The sequence below is a fragment of the Rhinatrema bivittatum genome, chromosome 6 (assembly GCF_901001135.1).
Source record: "Rhinatrema bivittatum chromosome 6, aRhiBiv1.1, whole genome shotgun sequence".
NCBI classification, from domain to species: domain Eukaryota; kingdom Metazoa; phylum Chordata; class Amphibia; order Gymnophiona; family Rhinatrematidae; genus Rhinatrema; species Rhinatrema bivittatum.
In genome coordinates, this window is record NC_042620.1 from 277,067,302 (window position 1) to 277,089,000 (window position 21,699).

The window sequence follows — 21,699 nt, forward strand, 5'->3', positions numbered from 1 at the left end:
TTCAGGTTACAGGTGTGAGGAGGCTCAAAAGCAGCTATCAGCTGAGTGAGCACCATGTTGACATCCCACGACACAGCAGGCGGCCTTAGGGGAGGCTTCAGCTGAAGCAGGCCCCACATGAAGCGGACAACTATGGGCTGTACAGAGATAGGTGTACCATCTATACCTTGAAGGTATGCTCCAATAGCACTCAGGTAAACCCTAACAGAGTTGGTTTTTAAGCCAGCCTCTGATAGGTGCAGAAAGAAATCAAGCAGTTTTAGTATGGAGGAGAAAATCTAGGGTTTTTTGCTCACACCACATGGAAAACCTCCTCCACTTTAGCCAATAGCACCTTCCTAGTGGAAGACTTTCAAGAAGCCACCAGGACCTGAGACCGAGAGAGAGAGAGAGAGAGAGAGAGAGAGAGAGAGAGAGAGTACGTGTACAGAAAATCCTTGCCCCAATGGCAGGCAAAGGTGTCCAAGGCTGGTTTGATGTCTAACCTGTACAGGGAGCAGAACTGAGTCACCTTCCTGTTGTAGGGGGATGTGAACAAGTCCATGTCCAAGTTTCCTCAAAAGGTGGAAGATCCAGTTCACTACCCTCTGGTAAAATGACCACTTGTAGGGTCTTAAGTGTAACTCAGAGTCTCCGCTAAGCCGTTCTCCGCTTCAGCCAAATACATGGCCTGGAGCACCATCCCGGGGACAGAACCCAAGACCAAATCTGTATTGCTTCCTGACACAGGAGGTATGACTCCATGCCCAACTGCTTGACATACCACATGGCAAATTGGTTGTCTGTTTGGATCAGGACAATTCTGTTGGACAGCCAATCCCTGAAGGCCCATAGAGTGAACATGATCACTCAGAGCTCCAGGAAGTTAATCTGACACTACTTCCTGAGTGAACCCACAGACCCTGGATGTAGAGCCCCTCTACATAGGCACCCCAGACAGGGTGGACACATCCGTAAAGAAAATTTGAGTAGGGGGATTCTGGAAAGATATTCCCTGCTCCAAACTGGAAAGGATGTGCAACCAGGACAAGGAGTCCTGGAGGGGAGCAGGAAAGCCCTTGGAAATGAGAAAAGCTAAAGGCAGTATTGGACAGAGCAAGGATAAAATATATGCAAAAACGTGGTGTATCCCACCCAGCACTTTGACATGCTTGACTGAACCATAATCAGTTTGACAAAGCGCCATCCCAGCACCTCAGGCACCCGTGGACAACAACCGCCCAGCGGTCCTAATAGAGACTAGTGCCCAAAGTTATTGATGGACCAGCAGTACCAAGGAAGCCATGGAAGAGGCCCTGCAGCCCACACACTGATCACCAATGCCCAAAGGAACAGATGACCGCCAGAGCCATCAACTGTTCCCCTTGCACCACTTATTCATCCAAGAGTGTCGATGTTGTGAGTTTGATGGCCCCACAAATATCAAGGTTGATAAGAGCCTCACCAGAACCCATTAACACTGATGTACACAACCTGGCTGGGCCTCCAATGCCAAGATCATTGGCAGCCATGGTCCAATAGCCGTATCCCTTGAAGGGACAGCACAGAGCTCCTCCTTGCCTCGTATAGGACAACACGGAACCTCGAGGGGGCACAGAACCACTGCACTCTGGATGCCCTAGCATACCAGGGTACGAGTAGATGGCAACCTCTACGTTCAATCCATTCAAGGCCAAAAACCCCTGCCACCCGAGGGCTGCAAGGTCACATCGGGGCTACCAATAGCCCCGGTGGTCGATTGCCTCAGGGATGACCAGGGTGCTCAATGGCAAATCCAGTGCCTGGTTGGTGGTGTAATATGAAGTCTAGGTGATAACGAGAGGCATCCGTGTTCCAAGGGCCTCCATGGTGGTCCTGCACCTCAATGGCCTTGAGGGTGTCAATGGCATTGGGGTGACATCACATCGAGCTAGCATTGAGGCCATGCACAGCAATGACCTCGTGGACGGATGCAGCATCAAGGGTATGCACCTCCACAGTAATGAAGGCCTGCCAGTGCTTCAACCTCAGACTTGAGGATAGCCACACATGCCCATTGATGGGATGAAGGGCGTCGATGGCATCTATAGCACTGCAGGTGTTGAGGGCCCTGCAGGCATCAAGGGCACAGCAGCATTGATGGTACCGTGAGTACCACAGCGGCATCAAATGCACTAGCTTCAATAATCCCATGGCACCGAAGGCATCGCTGTATCGATGGCATTGCAGCCTCGGCATCGACTTGCACTGCTACTCTGGCACCTCGATGCCCAAGCCAGTGAAGCGAGAATCCACTTTCACAGATGCTGATGCCACAAGAGCCTTTTACAGCATCATGGATGTCACGCCCCATTATGGCACTTACAGCATCTCTGCACCTCGATGATGTCAAGGGTGACCATGGTGCTCAATGGTGGGCCTGGTTCCAGACAGATATATCAGACTAACATTATTCTGGTCACAGATATGCATGAGCAGCCGTTACTGGGCATGGCACAGAGGTAAGTCAGAAAGCTGCTAACCCAGGCTAGTGCTCACCCTCTCCCCCAAGGAGACACCAAGCCTGGCAAGCAGTAGGGGAGGCTACATCATCCAAGGCTCCTGCCCGTGGAGAGTAGATATTTGGTGCCCTGCCCCCCAGGAAAGGCACGGTGCTCAATCCCTCCACCATCTGAATTTCTTGATGGCAATCAATTGGTGAAACAAAATGGAACTCCAGGCCGTGCAGAACTCAGGCTTGTTCCTAGGCTTAGCGGCCTACACAGATCACAGACTGACTGCACAGTCAATCCTGTCAGCAACAGGAAAAAGGAAAAAAAGCAGAGCAAGGAAATGCACAGATGCAAAACTGCAAAAGTGCTTTTTTTTTTTTAAGATTGTAAGATTCTGCCAGGCTGCACAGGGGAAAGCTCACCCTGCAGCTGGCAGACAGTTGAGAAGAAAAAAAATAAAAGCTATCTTAAGGAAAAGGAAATAAAACAGTTGCAGCCTTAGAAAAAAAATCAGTTACAAGAACTGTGAGGAGAGCAAAGCTGAATACTGTGAGAACACGGCTTTTGTGACCACACAGCTCTGCCAAAAAAAGCCCCCAAAAAACTGAGAGACTCTGCCTAGGGGGCTGGGTCATGACTACAGCTGCACATGCTCAGTAGGGCATGTTTGAGAGTTCTAGAATCTTTGAGATCAAACTTCTGTGCCAGGCTCCATCCAATGATGTCACTTATGTGTGAGGACTACCATTCTGCTTGTCCTCGGAGAACAGGAATTTCCAGCTTGCAGTCTTCCCCCTAGACACATGATTTCAGGTATTGTCCAAGATGGGGACCCAAGTTATCCAAACAACCTGAATGCAAATGTGCTAACCTAAAGTCTTTGAACCAGCTTTGCCCTAGCTTCCTTTCTATATTCTTACCAGGATAATTCTTTCCAGCATCTGTGCTGTCTGCCCTGCAGTCTCACTCAGCTCCTGGATCAGCTTTCCATTCTCTTCCTCCAGAGACTGGTTCCTTTCCATCAGCGACTTCAGATTCTCAGATGGTTCCATACTAAAAAAAAAAAAAAAATTCAGAAGACAGATTATACTTCCTCCCATACTAATACACCCACCAAGAATGCTAACGGATGCTGTGCAGAGAGTTGTTTCACTTATTTTAGACTCCCATCAAAAAGAGGTTGTGGTGTGCAATAGCTAGACTCTGGCCTACAATGCAAAATTCTTAGAATGATTCACAATTTGATACATAATTCCACTATCTGGTTATGTACAACTTTACGCATTTACAAACCTGAAAGACACATCCACTCAACAAAAAAACCTTAGACATTCTCACTACCAAAATAGCCAGAGGTGACCCTACTAGAAAGCATGCCTTCTCAATTTCTGGTCCCTCTTTCTGGAATGCACTGCCTGACTTTCTCCATTTATCATATAATATTAAAGCGTTTAAGAAAAATTTAAACATCTCTTTAAAAAGGTTTTTGACAATCCAGGCTAATGTTCTCTCCTTTTTATTTACTAAGCTGTTTGGCTGAGGCATGATTTGGATGCAACTTATTTTGTAAAAATGTTTTAATTTTGTTTTAAATGTTCTTAATTTGTTTTTATAATGCAACACTAAACCACCTCAATCTCTTGAAGAGAACGGTATATCAATGTTTAAATTAAATAAAATGTGCTGCTTTACAACTCTCAAGAGGATATACCAGCCTCAGCTCTGCTCAAGAAGTTGCTTGAGCACAGATGGAAGGAGGCCTCACCTGTCTAGTTAAGGAACAATCCAAATCCACATAGGCTGCTCTAACAACCTTAATCCAATGTGCTACCGTAGCCTTAGTTGCTACTTCACCTTTTTGTGCACTCCACTATACAGAACAAAAGATGATTAGAACTTCTGAATTAGTGACTTTGACATATCTTAAAATGACTGACATTGAAAACGTGGAACAACTTGTACTCTGCCAAATTTTCACTTTTGCTGAATGAAGGCAAAGAAATCGACTGATTCAAATGAAAAGCCGAAACCACCTTTGGTAGAAAGGAAGGAACCATTCAAATTCTGACCATAACTTTATGACTAGAAAGGATCTCTGCAAGAAGGTGCCTGCAACTCAAGTTCTACGGGCTATATAAAGCCACTAGAAAAACTTTCAAAGAGAAAGTTCCTTAATAGGTTCAAATTGCAATCCTTTTGTAAATGACTAAACTAAATTTAAGTCCCAAGATGCCACAGGAGCATTTAGTGGAGGCCTCGTGTTTTACACCTCTTAAAAACGAGACATCTGGATGAGAAGACAAGGGTCTTTCCAATATACACCCTCTGTAGCATCTGCACCTTTAACCAATTTAAGAGCCAAGACCTTGGAAAGGTCTTCCTGTGTAAAAAAAAAAAAAGGTATAGAATAAGATCACCAAACCTTTACCTGGAATACATTGCTTTCCAGTGCACCAATACTCAAACTCAAAATCTGCACATAAGCTAATGAAGTGAAATACTTTCTAGCCTTTAGAAGTTGCGACCACAGAGAGAATATCCTTTCTTCACCAATCTTACCCTTTCAAGGACCAAGTCACAAGACAAAACAATACAAGTCAATCTGGATCTTTATGTAGAATCAGACCCTACAAAAGCAACACCTTGTGAGATTGAAGAGGTCAGGTGCCCTCAGTCTATAAAATATATGGAGATCCACATACTAAGTAGACTACGACCAATTTGAAGCTACTAGAATTACCAGACCTGGATGTTCTGAGATCCTCCAAAGCTCTCTCCTTACCATGGAGAAAATGCATATAGGACTGACCCTGTTAACCATGTCTGGACCACAGCATAGATACCAGAGGAAAGATGGTCTCCTCTTCCGGCTGTAAAGTTTTGGCACTTTTACATTCTTGGTGGTCACCATAAAAGGCCATTATCGAAACTCCCCATATGACCACAATCCAATTGAAGGCTATTCGAGAAAGGGATCACTCCTCTGGGTTGCCCATAATCAGGCCGATACAGTTTAGTGCGCTCCAGCGGAGCGCACTGTTAACCCGCGATTGGACGCGTGTTTGACACGCTAGCTTTACCCCTTATTTAGTAAGGGGTAATAGCGCGTCGAAAACGCACGTCCAACCCCCCCCCCCCCCCCCAAAAACCTAATAGTGCCCGCAACAAGCAAATGCATGTTGATGGCCCTATTAGGTATTCCCACGCGATTCAGAAAGCTAGATATGCAGCCAAGCCGCACATTTTACTTTCATAAATTAGCGCCTACCTAAAGGTAGGCATTAATTTCTCCGGGCACCTTCCGACTTAATATCATGGCGATATTAAGTCTGAGGTCCCGAAAGTTAAAAAAAAATTTCAAAAATAAAAAAAAATTTGAAATAGGCCCGTGGCTTGAAAACTGGACGCTCAACTTTGCCAGTGTCCGGTTTCCGAACCTGTGGCTGTCAGCGGGCTCGAGAACCGACACCGGCAAAATTAAGTGTCGGCTGTCAAACTCGCTGACAGCTGCCACTCCTGTCCGAAAAGAGGTACTAGTGCCCCTAGCGCCTCTTTTTACCGCCGGCCCTCGTTTAAATAAATTAATTTACTGTATTGTGCACACAGGAGACTGTCCTGTGCGTGCGCCAGGAGAGCGGGCGCTCTCCTGCTCTCCCACGAATTTTACTGTATTGGCCCGATTGTGACAAAATCCACCTGAATCTCGTCTATACCTGTGTGTCTAAAAGCCTTCAAATTCTATTCCACCCAAGTGGGAAGAATCTCAAATGACACCTGAACTTTTGGTCCCTCCTTGATTTATATATACCATCACCATGGTGTTTTCAGACATGATCCTGACTGCCTGATCCCTGAACAGAAATGTGAACTTCAGAAGGACCAATCAAACTGTTGTGGCTTCCAACCAAAAAACCATTTTGCCTCCTCAAGATTCTATTATCCCTGAGTTACCTGTCCTAGACAGCAAGCTCCCTGGCCTAATAGGCTGGTATCCTTTGTCACCGTCACCTGGCCATAACTTTCTATATCACACCCAGATCTAAATTTTTGCAGTGTAACCACTGCAAGCTTATCCCGACCAATGCTGGTACCGATAGATGAATGGAATAGGTTTGAGACTGGGAATTCCATTTAGAGAGCAAAGCTCTTTGAAGTGGTCTCAAATGTACCCTTGCCCTGGGCACTAAGTCCAACACTGCTGCTACAGAACCTAGAAGCTGAATAGAAGACCGTATTTCCTGGAGGATAACAGCACTTTGATTTGACCCAGCTTCTTTAATCCATCAGCCAAATATAGTCCCATCTTCATGGCAAACTTTATGCCCAAATAATCCAGAATGAGAGATGCAGATTGCTTTAGGGAAAGTTGACAATCCATCCCAGCCCCTATTAAAAAAAAACAAACAAAACAAAAAAAAACAAAACTTACCAATCTCTGGGTGGCCAATACACTTTCTTAAAATGATTTCACACTTTATCAACCAATCATCCTGAAAAGGATGAACCAAAATCCTTTTTTCATGTGAAAAGCCACCGCAATAACCACCATTGTTTTAGTTACTTGAACTGTTGCTAACCCAAAGGGTAGGGCTTGAAACAGAAAATGCTAACCCAGAATTACAAAATGCAGGAAGTGCTAATGTTCCTTCCTTATCTGAATATGCAGATAAGCTTCCATGAGATCTAAAGAAGTCAGGAATTCTCCTTTTCTTACCTCCAGAAGTGATTAAGGTTTTCATTCTGAAATGAGTCACCCTCAAGAATTTGCTGACTTGTTTTAGATATAGAATGGGGCAGAAGGAACCTTCCTTCCTAGGACCTATGAAATAAATGGAGAAATGCCCTGCCCTTTCTTGGTGCTTTAGGACAGGCACCATAGCTTTCAAGTCAAGGAGCCTTCCTAGGGTTGTTCTTACGGCTTCTCACTCCTTGACGGAAGAGCATAGAGAAGCCATAAGGGCATCTGAAATGGAAAGGAGAATTCTAAAGCATAATCATGTCAAACACTTTCCAGAACCCACTGATCTGATGTAATTTGGGCCCATCTCTGATAAATTTAGGATAGGCTGCCACCTCTCTCTGGTACTGGAGTTAGAGCCCTTACAAGCAATCATTGAGAGGCTCATGAGGCTCCCACTCGATCTTTTCTTACCCTCCCCTAACCCCCTTTTCTTGGGATGAAAGGACTGCTATTAAAGCTTCTATATTTTTGATTAGGATTTCTTCCTTGTTTAAATCTTCTGCACTCCCGGAACCTACTTTGGAACAGCAAACTACAAGACTTGAGTCTTTACCCTGTCCTCCGGGAATGGGTACCTTAGATTCCACTCAAGCCTTTACCAGTTTTTCCAGATCTTCTCTGAAGAGAAAGAAAACTTGGTTCTTACATCCTAATTTTCTTTCCTCAAGACCTCTCAGACCAGTCCAGATGAATGTGTTTGTCTCCACTACTGGAAGACTGAGACAGAAAAAGAGCTTTACAGTACTAATGACATTTAAGTTACTGAGCAGTTAACATTGAATGTCCACAGAAAGTAGTAGAAGCAAATTGTTTTTTTTCCAATAGAATAGTTTTTAGAATACTGACAAAATATTGCTCTTTACCATGGGGGAAGTATATATCTCCTAGTCCCAACACAAGCTGTGTTTCGCAATGAAGCTTTTTCAAGGGGAGGCAAAAATACAGGCAAAATTCACATCCGTTGAAGTGGTGATCTCAATCAAGTTTCTCCCTTTGAAAAATAGTAAGGAATAGTAAGCTTGTCTGACACAAACTCCTGGTGCTCCCTTGGTTGTTCACGTAAGCCACTGCTATTGCATTGCCTGAGAGATCCCAGAGTTAAATTTATGGATCAGAAGGAAGTGCTGTAATGCCAGATAGCTCTGGCTTCCAACCTGTTGATTGACCATGAAGCCTCTACCAGCGACCACTGACCCTATTCCAAAGATGTGAGTGCAACCACCAATGGTGAAGCCTTTGATCCCCTAGTTTGTTTTTCCCCACACCAGTTGGTCTAAATCATGACCAAATAGTAGCTAGCCCAAGCAAGTTTTGGACCAAGCTTTCACCACAGGAGGAACACCACCACCACTGAGAGGACCATTGCCTAAGCAGAATTCCAAAGCAAATTGTAAAGGTGGCAGAAACCATTCTGGACACCACTTCGCTCTCCAAAAGCTACTGGATCCAAGTTAGGGCATGTACCACCAACACCAAACAAATGGAGGCCTGAAGTGCAGTCACTGTAGAGAGGAAGTTCTCTTTTCCTATTCTGTGGATCCTTCAATGACACCATCTTCCACAGGAATCGTGGTACTCCTCATCACTATGGTAAAAAGCATCCACTGCCAGAATCTGGAAAACTCAGGATGTAAGGGAAAGCAGAGTTATTTTCTGTAACAGGTGTTCTCCCAGGACAGCAGATTGTTAGTCCTCACATGTGGGTGACATCAGATAGAATCCAGTCATGGAATACTTTTGTCAATGTTTCTAGAACTTTGACTGGCACACTGAGCATGCCCAGCATGCCACTAATCCTGTGGTCACACGGGGTCCCCCTTCAGTCTTGTTTGTAGCAAAAAGCAGGAGCGAAATATAAAAGAAAACTGTATCGAACCCAACTCCTCTGGGTGGCGGGTGGGTTTCGTGAGGACTACCATCCTGCTGTCCTGGGAGAACACCTGTTACAGGTAAGCAACTCTGCTTTCTCCCAGGTCAAGCAAGATGGTAGTCCTCACATATGGGTGAAAAGCAAGCTACAGGCAGACTCATAATGAAGCAGGCCAAGCTGCATACATGTGCAACAGGCACAATAACTGGGGTGCTGCTGGCCACGATGAGGCAGCCTGGGTTGTGTTTCACACTGGGAATAAGTTCCGTAGGACAGACTAGCCAAAGACGGAATCTTGTTGTCCAGCCTTGTCAATGCAGTAATGGGCTGCGAAGGTGTGGAGAGCGCTCCACGTCACAGCCTTGCAGATGTCAGCAATCTGTACTGAATGCCAGTGTGCTACTGACGTTGCCATGGTCCTGACCGAGTTTGCCTTCACTTGTCCCTCAAGTGTAAGGCCTGCTTGCTGGTAGCAGAACTTAATGCAGTCTGCCAACCAGTTAGAGTCTGCTTGCCCACCGCAACTCCAAGCTTATTTTTGTCAAAAGAAACAGAGTTGGGTGGCCTTCCTGTGGGCTGTAGTGCAGTCTAAATAAAATGCAAGCACACGCTTACAGTTCAAAGTGCGCAGAGCTCGCTCACCTGGGTGAGCGTGAGGCCTTGGAAAGAAAGTGGGCAAGACTATGGACTGATTTAAGTGGAAATCTGATACCACCTTAGGAAGGAATTTAGGGTGAGTGCAGAAAACCACGCGGTCATGGAGGAACCTTGTGTAGGGTGAGTAGGTCACAAGGGCCCGTAACTCACTTACCCTGCGAGCAGACGTGATGGCTATTAGGAAAACTACTTTCCATGTAAGATATCTGAGTTCGCAGGAATGCAGGGACTCAAAAAGGAGGATGCATGAGCCATGCAAGTACCACATTGAGGAACCATGCCATGACTGGTGGTCATAGAGTAGGCCTAAGCTGTAGTAAGCCTCATGAAGCGACTTACAAGCAGTTGAGCTGTTATCGGGGCATCCCCTACTTCTTGATAAGCCAAGATGGTACTGAGGTGTACTCGGATGAAGTCTGGGGACTAGATTCTGAGAGGTGCCAGAGATAATCAGAGAGTGCTGGTGTGGGGTAAGAAAAGGGATCAAAGACCTGTGTGCGCCACATGGTGAATCTCTTCCATTTAGAGCGGTAAGACCTCCGCGTGGAAGGCTTTCGTGAAGCCACAAGGACTTGAGACACACTACTAGAAAGCGTGAGGGGTTGTAGTATCAACCTTTCAACATCCAGGGAGTCAGGGACAGGGTCTGGAGGTTCGGGTGGTGCAACTTGCCGTGATTCTGTGTTATGATATTGGGTGCCATGCCCAAGCGAATGGGTTCCTGGACAGAGAGGTCGAGAAGTATGGGAAACCAGACTTGGTGTGGCCAATACGGGGCTATGAGCATCATTAAGCCTCAGTCCTGTTGTAGCTTCACGAGAGAGTCTTGCTTATTAGCGGAATCTGAAAGTACGCACATAGCAGGCCTGTGTTCCAGGGGCGAGCAAAGGCATCCATGGTTGGTGCTCTTCGGTCCCCGTGTAGGGAGCAGAATCGTTCCACTTTGCGGTTCTGGCTGGACGCAAAGAGGTCAATGTCCGGCTGGCCTCACCAGTGGAAGATTCTACCTGCAACAGAGGGATCCCAGTGACTACTCGTGGGGCTAGAAACTTCAGCTGAGGTGGTCCACCACTGCATTCTGTATGCCTGACAGGTAAGTGGCTCGCAGTAGAATTGAGTGCGACAAGGCCCATGCCCAAATCTGCACTGCTTCTTAGCAGAGCAGACAAGAGCCCGTGCCCCCATTTGTTTAGGTAGCACATTGCTACCTGGTTGTCTGTTTGAATCAAGACTACCTTGTAGGATAGGCAGTCTCTGAATGCATAAAGGGCGCTTAAAGCTCTAGAAAGTTGATTTGATATGTCACTTCGGCTTTTGTCCAAGTCCCTTGGGTTTGAAGGCCTTTGACATGGGCTCCCCAACCTAGGTTGGAGGCATCTGTGGTTAAGGTCACCTGAAGAGCCGGTTACCTGAAGGGAAGACCTGTTTGTAAGGTGGCTTTGTGTGTCCACCAAGCAAGGGACAGACGAAGCCGGTTGGTTAACTGGACAAGGGATGAAAGTGGCTGACTGTCACTGAGATTTTAGGGTCCATTGAGAGTCTCATGGTTAGGCGTGCCATGGACTGTTGATGCAATGTGGCCGAGTAATATGAGCAATTGGTGAGCTGAGGCTGTTTGTCAACTGCGAATAAAGTTGGCAAAGTTGGACAGTATGGTTGCATAGTCGTTGGGTAAGAACCTTTTCACCACTTTGGTGTCCAAGTCTACTCCTATAAAGGAGAGAAGGTATCAAGTGGGATTTCGGCTAGTTGATCAGAAACCCCAGTGAGTGCAGGAGCCATATAGTGAGACTGAGGGAGTCGAGGGCTCCTTGCCTGGATTGGCATTTTATAAGCCAGTCATCGAGATATGGAATGACATGGACACCCATTGCGGCGTAAGTGTGCAGCCACGACTGCCAGGCACTTTGTGAACACTCGGGGCACAGAGGACAGGCCGAATGGCAGTACCCTGTATTTGTAGTGCCCATGACCCACTACAAATCGCAGTTATTTGCGCTGAGGAGGGAAGATGGCAATATGGGCGTAAGCATCTTGAAGGTCTAGAGAGCAGAGCCAATCCCCCTGTTGTAGTAGGGGGAGCATGGTGCAGAAGGGACACCATTCTGAATCGTTCCTTATGAAGAAATCTGTTTAAGGAACGGAGGTCCAGAATAGGCTGGAGACCACCGGTCTTTTTTTGTATTAGGAAATAGCAGGAGTAGAACCCTTTCCCCTTGCTGAGACTAGGGAACGGCAACGGCACTGGCATACAGAAGAGTTGAGAGTTCTGACTTGAGAACTGCTGTGTGATCATCCCGGCTCCATGCTGGACTGGGGAGTCCGGGGGGGTACCGCTGAAAAATTTAGACGGTAACCATGGGTTTTGATGGACAGCCCCCATTGGTCCGTTGTAATCGGGTGCCACTTGGTTACAAAGTGGCAAAGACTGCCTCCCACTGGTAAATTTGGTTGTAGGATCAGGGGGAGGTGGCTGCTGCTCTCTGGAAAGGAGTCAAAATCCAGTTGCAGGACCAGCTTGTGGAGCTGGTTGCACTCTAGGAGTTCTTGCTTGTCATGCATGTCCTCTGAGGGGCCCAAGCAGGTTGAGCATAGGACATGGGAGGATAATACCTGCGTGGTCTAGAATTGCTTCCTTGTGTCCATACGTGTGGCCCTGCGAACTACGGAGGGTACCTCTGAAGTGACAGTGGACAACTGACGCAGTGTTTCATGATGGGTCCTTTAACTGGCCAACTGTCTTGAATCTGGTCTCCAAACAGGTTCTCTCCTATACATGGGAGATCTGCAAGCTTGTCCTGCACCTCCGGGCGTAGGTCTGAGGCCTTAAGCCAGGCCCAGTGTCTAGCACTGATGCCCGCTGCCAAGACTCTGGAAGCTGTCTCAAGAGTCATAAGCAGCTCTCACCTCATGTTTACCTCCTTCCAAACCTTTTTGTAAGATGGAAGTTAAGGTTTCTTGATGTTTAGGTAGCATATCAGCGAATTCCTGAACTTGTTTCCAAAGATTTCTATTATATTGGGTTATGTATAATTGGTATGCAGCTATTCATGCTATTAACTTGGACCCCTGAAAGACTCTGCACCCCAATGGAGGCGGTCCAGAGAAGGGTGACCAAAAAGGTGGATGGTCTTCATTGAATGACTAATGAGAGATTGAAGAATCTAAATATGTACACCCTGGAGGAAAGGAGGAACAGAAGTGATATGACACAGACTTTGATACTTGAAAGGTTTTAATGATCTAAAGACTACAAACCTTTTCTGTCGGAAAAAAAAAATTAGTAGAACCAGGGGTCACGATTTGAAGCTCCAAGGAGGAAGACTCAGAACCAATGTCAGGAAGTATCTTCACAGAGAGGGTGGTGGATGTCTGGAATGCCCTTCCGGAGGAAGTGGTGAAGACCAAAACTGTGAATGACTTCAAAGGGGTGTGGGATAAACACTGTGGATCCATAAAGTCTAGAGGATGTGAAGGAAGAGAGTGAGGCTTGCAGGGAAGATTGCTACTACCTGGAGATAATACCCTTATTCAATAGTCATACACACGGTAAATGCGACTCAGACAGTGCTCTATGCTTCAATGGCAAGAGGAAATGTGAAAAAAGATTTTCATTTACAAAAAAGCGGGGAGTAGAGCTTGCTTGTTACGGCGGTTACTACCCCAATCCAAACAAGCCTGATGCTTCACTTTCAATGCATATCCAGTGTTGCTCTCTGCTTCAACGGCAAGGGGAATGAAGCAAAGATGATTTTATATTCTGACAACCAACAAGGACTGAATTCCACAATCTGGGTAAACAATCATGGGTGTAGCTTGCTTGCTATGGTGGTTACTACCCCTAACCAATTAAGCTAGATACTTCACTTAGAAGCAGTTCCAGCACTGCTCTCTACATTAACTGCGGGGGTGGAAGGGAAATAGAACCAAAAGGTTACATAAATGGCGGGGGTGGAAAGGAAATAGAACCAAAAGAGTACTAAGGCCAAGAGTAACAGATAAGTATGAGAGAGTGAGAAAAAAAAACAGTGTGAAAGCTTGCTGGGCAGACTGGATGGGCCATTTGGTCTTCTTCTGCCATCATTTCTATGTTTCTAGTGCCTTCTGTTCCTTACCAGGAGGAGCAGAGGAGTGTGGACGGGATCTTTTAGCCTTCTTTTGGGCTGATTCCACCACTACAGAATGATGGGACAATTGGCTTTTCTGAAATCCTGGAGTATGCTGGACCAGGTATGTAGCATCCATCTTTGTTGACTGGAGGCACCGTTCCTGGATGGTCCCATAAGTGGTGCAAAAGAAAGAACAACTTCATGCACTGGAATTGCCATGACCTGGATTGGCCACTGTTGGAAACAAGATGCTGGGCTTGATGGACCCTTGGTCTGACTCAGTATGGCATGTTCTTATGTCAGGGCCTGTTATCCTGGTGCAGCAGGACAAGATGAACTGTCATTTTCCTTAGGATCCAAAGGATACAATTTTGCTAGAGTGACCTCCCTTAAAATTAGCTTCTGGAGACACCTATCCCAGAGCAATCAAATCTCACTGCTTTATGCTGTGGGAAAAGCCTTAGATGTTTTCTTAATACTGACCATAATGGGGTCTTCCATGGAGGTGAAGTCCCCTTTTTATCCTCTACTATATGCAAAAAGCAACTGGGAGAATAGACTGACGTATCCTCACTCTCAGAACATTCACCTTCTAGCTCCTCTTTACTAGTCCCTTGTGGAAATCTATTAAACCCCTCAAGGGACTCATCTGAAGCAGAAAACTCATCTTCTGCCAATCACCTCCTTTCCTCTGATCTGCCCCTCTTTCTGCCCTGGATACCTGAGGTACCCAAAGGTACCTGGAGAGATGAGACCCAGGAACTGTTACCTGACCCATACAAAAGGCCTGCAGGAAATTGAAAAACTCATTTGAAATAGCCCATGGTTTGGAGGCAATATCCATCAAGAGAGGAAGCTGCCCAACGGCAGCAGATGCTGTTTCCATTCCAAGATCCACCCCACAGATTGTAACATGGCTGCTGGAGCACCCTCAAACTTTGAGCCCAACAAGAAAATTCTGCCGATCTGACACTGGCTATGTATTCACCCCCCCCCCCCCTTCCCACAACCACAAACTACTCTGGAGCTCTCCGAACCTTTGCCCAGTTGTGTCAGTACTTAAGATCCTCCCCCCGATGGACTAAGATTACAGGCAATGCAGAGCACAGCTTTCTTCCTGCACTCTGCAGCTACCACCATTTTGCCAGCCAGCTTCTTGATACTAACACGTGGCCCCAAAACAGCAAAACTTCAGCAACTCACCTAGGCTGCACTTCAGAAAGTTCGATGATAATTGGGTAAAATTAGCAAGCTCCAGTCACTGAACAGTGCTTTTTTTTTTTTTTTTTTTAAACTATTGCTGCCAGACACCACTTAAAGAAGAAAAGCATCAGAAGTCAGGGAAAAACCCTTGGGATATGTTAGAGGAAGTGAAGGAGAGGAGGGAGAAGGAAGGGAAGGTGTACTAAACCAGCCTCCCACTGCTCAGAGGGAGGGAACCACAAGGCTCACATTAGAAGCAATACACTTCCATATTTTTTTTTTTAAACCCAAGGACCCTGCTTGACTGAGGGAGCGATTGTCTTTTACCTCAGCAGCTTCATCCAACCTTTCCTTTTCACTCTAGCAAGCAGAGATCCACAGGTCAGGATGCTTGCCTCCCCCATTTGCTTAAGACAATACTGGCAGGCTGAAGTCAAATACATATAAAGGGTTACATCAGCGAACCTGTTAGTCTATCTCCATCTGGTGACTGCTGAGCATAACTCATTCACATCTGGACTGGTCAGACTGAATGAAGAGGAACTGGTATAATGCAATCAATACCTAGGAGGCGAGGAATTCACGTCATTTCATGCCCAGCTTAACTCTTCCTTCCCTACTTTGAAGGCAAGTTATAGCCCAAGAATATGGTTCACATTAGAAATCCTGAAACTTATAACTTACTTCGATAGCACAGGAAGAGTTCCTCCATGAGCTTGCAAAAGAAGGACCTGCAGCTCCTGAACCTGAACAAAAAAAAAAAAAAAAGGAAGGACTCAGAACCAACAGACAAAGTCAAACAGGATAACTACTAAAGTCCAACCTCTAAGTCTCACTCAGCACTAGATGGAATCAGATATAAGAACCGGCTTCCTGTTTTCCATCTCAGGACAAACCAAGAATGAACTCCCAAAAATGTGGGCTATGGGAGGCTGAGTAAATGGGAGACAAAAATAGTACCTGATTTCAAGAAAGAAATGGAGAATTATGCTAAATTGGATGGATGGGCAGACTGGATGGGCCATACGGGCTCTGCCATGTTTCTATGACTACCAATGCTGCCAGCAAGGGTTCAGATAAGCTTCCTACAGTGCATGGATTTCTATGCTAGTGCAGACAGGCATTCTCTGACAGCAGTGGATCCAAAACCACCCTGTGACATGAATGCCAAGCACCAGAACTTGGGGAAAACCTGCACTCAAAGCAACATGTTAAGAATCAGACCACTCCTTGAAAAGACAAGTGGTATCCAGAGATTATCTCAGAAGGAAAAAAAAACCCAAAGATTGTCAGCCTGATGGTTCAGGAAAAGGAATGACTTGTGAGCAATACTCTAGTCCCCATTCCAACCCCTCCTCCCACCCCACCACACCCAGCCATTCTGCTGCCCCTCCAAGGGCACAGGGGTGGAAAAGATGTCCATTTTAGCCACAATTTATGGGGCAGGGAGAATGGGTAGACTTCAGATCCTATAAAAACTGAAAAGAAGCCTCCCAGTATGAATCACACTGCTTGAAGAGTACAAATTTCCAGCAGGTGGTCTGATTCCCAAAGCCATTCAACACAGCTGTCTGAAGCCAACGCCCCAATTTCAGTTACCTGCTGTTTCAGGTGCTGAAGCTCAGCAGCCTTCGGGTCAATGTTGACAACTGGTTTGTTCTTTATTTTCCGTGCCCTGTCAGCATAGCGTAGCGTGTTTAAGGTTTCCTCCATGTTGGAATCTGCAGGGCTGATGCAGGCTATCATAAGAGTGTGGCTGTTTCCACCCAAAGAGTCTTGATGGGGGAAGGGGAGGAGACAAAAAAAAACAAAAAACGACAGCACATGAGCATAGAAGTGTTAAGCTAAACCACAGTCATTCAGATCCAGCCATGTTCACTAATGGACTAAAGTGATGTTTCTATTCTGATCACCATAAAGGGATGCATGGAAGGTGAAATTAACATCTTTCCTCTTCATCCACCTAGACCAATCCCCCGATCAGTAGAGCGAGACAGAACAAGTGTGCTGATATTATATAGAGTTGTGTGCTGCACCAGCCTGCCAGTAGTATCTGAAACATGCTAGCCACTCTTCCCATAACCACAGTGCTTCACAGGGAACTGAACAAAGGATTTTCCTGAATCCCAGGAGTCCTTCAAACAAAAACACCCTAATAAGAGTCTGCTACTGAGAGGAAAAAAAATAAAATAAAGGACGTATCTTCTCAGAAATATTGGGATCCTACTATATCCAAAGAAACAGCTGATAAACAAGCCAATTGGCAATCCAGAAGGGGGTGTTAGGACTCAAGAAAAGCAAAGTAACAGGCAAGTAAATTTCACCTTCCTTTTCATTCTGCCAAACCCTTCCAGACAAGCTATCACTTAGATAAGTCTTAAATGTGCTACTTGCTAACTTCATGGAATGCCCCTAGTTCTATTATCAGAAAGTGTAAATAACCGCTTCACATCTACTCGTTCAAGACCTCTCATGATCTTAAAGACCTCTATCATATCCCCCCTCAGCCGTCTCTTCTCCAAACTGAACAGCCCTAACCTCTTCAGCCTTTCCTCATAGGGGAGCTGTTCTATCCCCTTTATCGTTTTGGTTGCCCTTCTCTGTATCTTCTCCATCACAACTATATCTTTTTTGGGATGCGGTGACCAGAATAGTACACAGTATTCAAGGTGCGGTCTCACCACGGAGCGATATAGAGGCATTATGACATTTACCATTTTATTAACTATTTCCCTTTCTAATGATTCCTAACCTTGCTTGCTTTGACTGCTGCTGCACACTGAGCTGACGATTTCAAAGTATTATCCAATATGATGCCTAGATCTTTTTCCTGGGTGGTAGCTCCTAATTTGGAATCTAACATTGTGTAACTACAGCAAGGGTTATTTTTCCCTATATGTTACACCTTGCACTTGTCCACATTAAATTTCATCTGCAATTTGGATGCCCAATCTTCCAGTCTCGCAAGGTCGTGATTTAACTACTCTGACTAATTTTGTATCATCTGCAAATTTGATCTGGAAAGGAATACGAGTGATGATATTTATAAATATATTGAAAAGTAAGGTTCCCAATACAGATCCCTGAGGCACTCCACTGTTTACTCTTTTCCATTGAGAAAATTGATCATTTAATCCTACTCTGTTTCCTGTCTTTTAACCAGTTTGTAATCCACGAAGGGACATCGCCTCCTATCCCATTACTTTTTAGTTTTCTTAGAAGCCTCTCATGAGGGACCTTGTCAAACGCCTTCTGAAAATCTAAATAACTACATCTACCAGTTCATCTTTATCCACATGTTTATTAACCCCTTCAAAAAAAATGAAGATTTGTTAGGCAAGACTTCCCTTGAGTAAATGCACATTGGCTGTGTTCCATTAAACCATGTCTTTCTATATGCTCTACAATTTTGATCTTTAGAATAGATTCCACTATTTTTCCCCAGACACTGAAGTCAGGCTCACTAGTCTATAGTTTCCTGGATTGCCCTTGGTGCCCTTTTTAAATATTTGGGTTACATTGGCCACCCTCCAGTCTTCAGGTATAATGGATGATTTTAATGATAGGTTACAAATTTTAACTAATAGATCAGAAATTTCATTTTTTAGTTCCCTCAGTACCTTAGGTTGCATACAATCCAGTCCAGGTGATTTGCTACTCTTTTGTTTGTCAATCTGGCCTACTATATCTTCCAGGTTCACAGTGATTTGGTTCAGTTAGTCTGACTCATCACCCTTGAGGACCATCTCCAGAACTGGTATCTCCCCAACATCCTCATTAGTAAACACAGAAGCAAAGATTTCATTTAGTCTTTCTGCAATGGAGTTTTCCCTGTACGTACCCAGATCAGTCTAGACTCCTGGGTTTATTCATCCCTGCCAGCAGATGGAGACAGAGAAAAGCCTCGCTGACACTACTTGATAAGCCCTGGTGCCACCTGCAGTAGTTCAGTATTTCTCTATCTCCAGCAGATGGCTGGTGCATAAGCCTGCAGTTCTTTACCCTTGCTTTCTCTAGTCTTTTTTGGGTGAGCCTTTCTCCCAGGGAACTGGTTCTTTTTGGGAACCATTCTTTGTTCGGTTGAGGTGGACCAGTTGAGGTCCAAATTGTTCCGTGGGGTGTAAATCTGGTGGTCCAGATCCCTCCCCTCACGAGGCTGGCCGTGTGGCTTTCAGCCATTTTCTTCAGGGGTTTCTCTCCTTATTGTTCAGTAGCTGATTTGAGCTAAATAGCTTCTTTCAGCTCTAGGAGAGAAAATTCCCTGTTATTTTTGTTAAAGTTTAATAAAAAAAAATTTTTTTACAAGAAGACAGGCTGAGTGGTAAGGCTCGATCCTTCCAATCCACTTAAATTCCCTCCTCTTTTTCCACCCCTATTTATCTTCTTCCCATTCTTACCTTGAACCTCCTCTTCCTTTCACTCACCCAGCCCGTACTCTTATAATTTGATCTCTCACCCCTCCACAATACTAATATGATTTTTACTTCCACTTTAACTAATACCGCTCATTTTACTTCAGAAAACTCAATTATAAGATACTTTCTTTAATTATGTTTATTATATATTTCTCTGCTTTAGCTGAGATGTTATGATACTAATGTTTAATATGTTACAAAAAATGTTTTCATGTATGAAGTTGTTCAGATGTAAACCAGAGTGAAGGCTCCCCGCTATACTTCGGTATATAAAAGAATCTAAATAAATAAATAAAATTCAAGTTAATGAAGTGCCATATAAGATCACGCTTTTTGCAGACGACCTACTATTTACTGTTACCGAACCAGAGGCCTCTAACTTTGTTACTAGGGGAACTGCACAATTTTGGAAGAATGTCAGGCTTTAAGATTAATGCTGACAAATCTGAATTGTTAAATGTCTCTGTCAACTGGCCAGTATATGGCGATGGGGAGTAACTTACCTTTTCGCCTTGCTAGGGACTCTATAAAATACTTGGGAGTTAAACTTGGGACTCAACTGGATGACCTCTATCGTCTCTTAAAAGCCTGCAAATTTGCTTAATTTATGCACCCCCTGGTATACTAGAAAAGAATCCATCAACTCTTACGGAATACATTACAAAACACATTGACATAAATATGCCAGCCATCATACTCGGAGATCTTAATCTCCATTTTGACCGATCCCCCCTCACACCTGCATGTGATGCCACACTTGCGACCCTTAACGCTATCGGATTTAAACAAATTGTATCAGGAACAACACACAAGGCTGGACATACACTGGATGTTATATTTACTAACTCTCTCATACAATCTGACCACCCCCAATGCACACCCATACCTTGGTCAGACCACTACCGAGTAGACACGCACTGCTCCATTAACTGCAACCCCCAAGCAACACATGCAAAGAAAAGAACCATTGAATACCGAAAAAAAATGCCAAATAGACGATATCATCGAAGCCATTACAGAAGATATCCATAAATTAGACCTCTCCGATGCCAATACTGCTTGCACCTCTTGGCATCAACTCACCAGCAACATTTCTGATCGTCTGTCCACTACTAACGAAAGAAATCAGCACAGATAAAAAAGATAAAAAACCATGGTTCAACACAGACCTTAGAATGATGAAACGCGAACTACGTAAACTGGAAAAGAAATGGCGTAGAAATCAAGATCAAACACATCTACAGAAATTTAAATCCCTTCTCCATAAATACCATAAAACTACAGACGAAGCTAAGAAAAATTACTACACAACAAAAATTCATCAGTATCAGTTCAACCCGCGTGCTTTATTCCAATATGTTGCTAACATTATTACCCCACCTTCAAACAGCAATCCAGAAAATGATGATAAAAACAAATGTGAGCAGCTAGCTACCTACTTTTATGAAAAGGTCTCTAATATCATGGCACGCTTTACTGCACATGCTCCACTGGTACCACTTCTACCCAGAAGCACCATGATCTCGTCACCATCACTCACTAAATTTGAAATCACAACCACTTCAGAAATTGAAACCATTCTAAAAAAGATAAAACCTGCTTTGCACCCTATAGATATTATGCCTACTAAAACACTCCTTTCCATCCCCACGAGGATTGCCTCTCCCATCTCCAACATCATCAACAAATCTATATCGACTGGCGTTTTTCCTACGCAACTTAAGCATGCAATTATAAAGCCGACTCTCAAAAAACCAGACTTGGATCCATCTGAACCGGCCAATTATCGTCCTGTCTCGAACCTCCCATTCGTGTCAAAAATCATAGAAAAAGTGATAAAACAAACAACTCATGGACTATCTAGACGATAACCGATTATTATTTCTGTCACAATATGGTTTTCGTAAGCTCCATAGTACTGAAACGCTGCTAGTATCCCTCTCAGACTCTATTCTAAAAACACCTGATTCTGGTCATTCATACATTCTTGCCCTACTTGATATCTCTTCGGCATTTGACACGGTCAATCATAATATCCTTCTATCCCTCCTCTCTCAAATCGGCATCACTGGCACGGCACTAAATTGGATCCAATCTTTTCTGACAGACAGGACATACAGTGTCAAGTTGGGATCCCAAATATCTAAACCAAGAAATCTGCTACAAGGTGTACCACAAGGCTCCTCGCTATCATCAACACTGTTTAACATTTACTTAGCACCTTCTCTGTCGA

General features: G+C 44.7%; 1 protein-coding gene across 3 annotated transcripts in view; it reads right to left on the bottom strand.

The window, feature by feature from the left end:
* The window catches only part of KIF4A (kinesin family member 4A), a 265,297-nt gene that overhangs the window by 149,074 nt on the left and 94,524 nt on the right, over nt 1-21,699 (bottom strand). For all 3 annotated transcript variants that reach the window (XM_029607255.1, XM_029607254.1, XM_029607256.1), the window contains 3 exons: nt 16,651-16,826; nt 15,736-15,797; nt 3,392-3,524 (listed from right to left, as the gene is read on the bottom strand). In XM_029607255.1, coding sequence (XP_029463115.1) covers nt 3,392-3,524; nt 15,736-15,797; nt 16,651-16,826 — 371 coding nt within the window. The remainder of the gene's footprint in view (nt 1-3,391; nt 3,525-15,735; nt 15,798-16,650; nt 16,827-21,699) is intronic.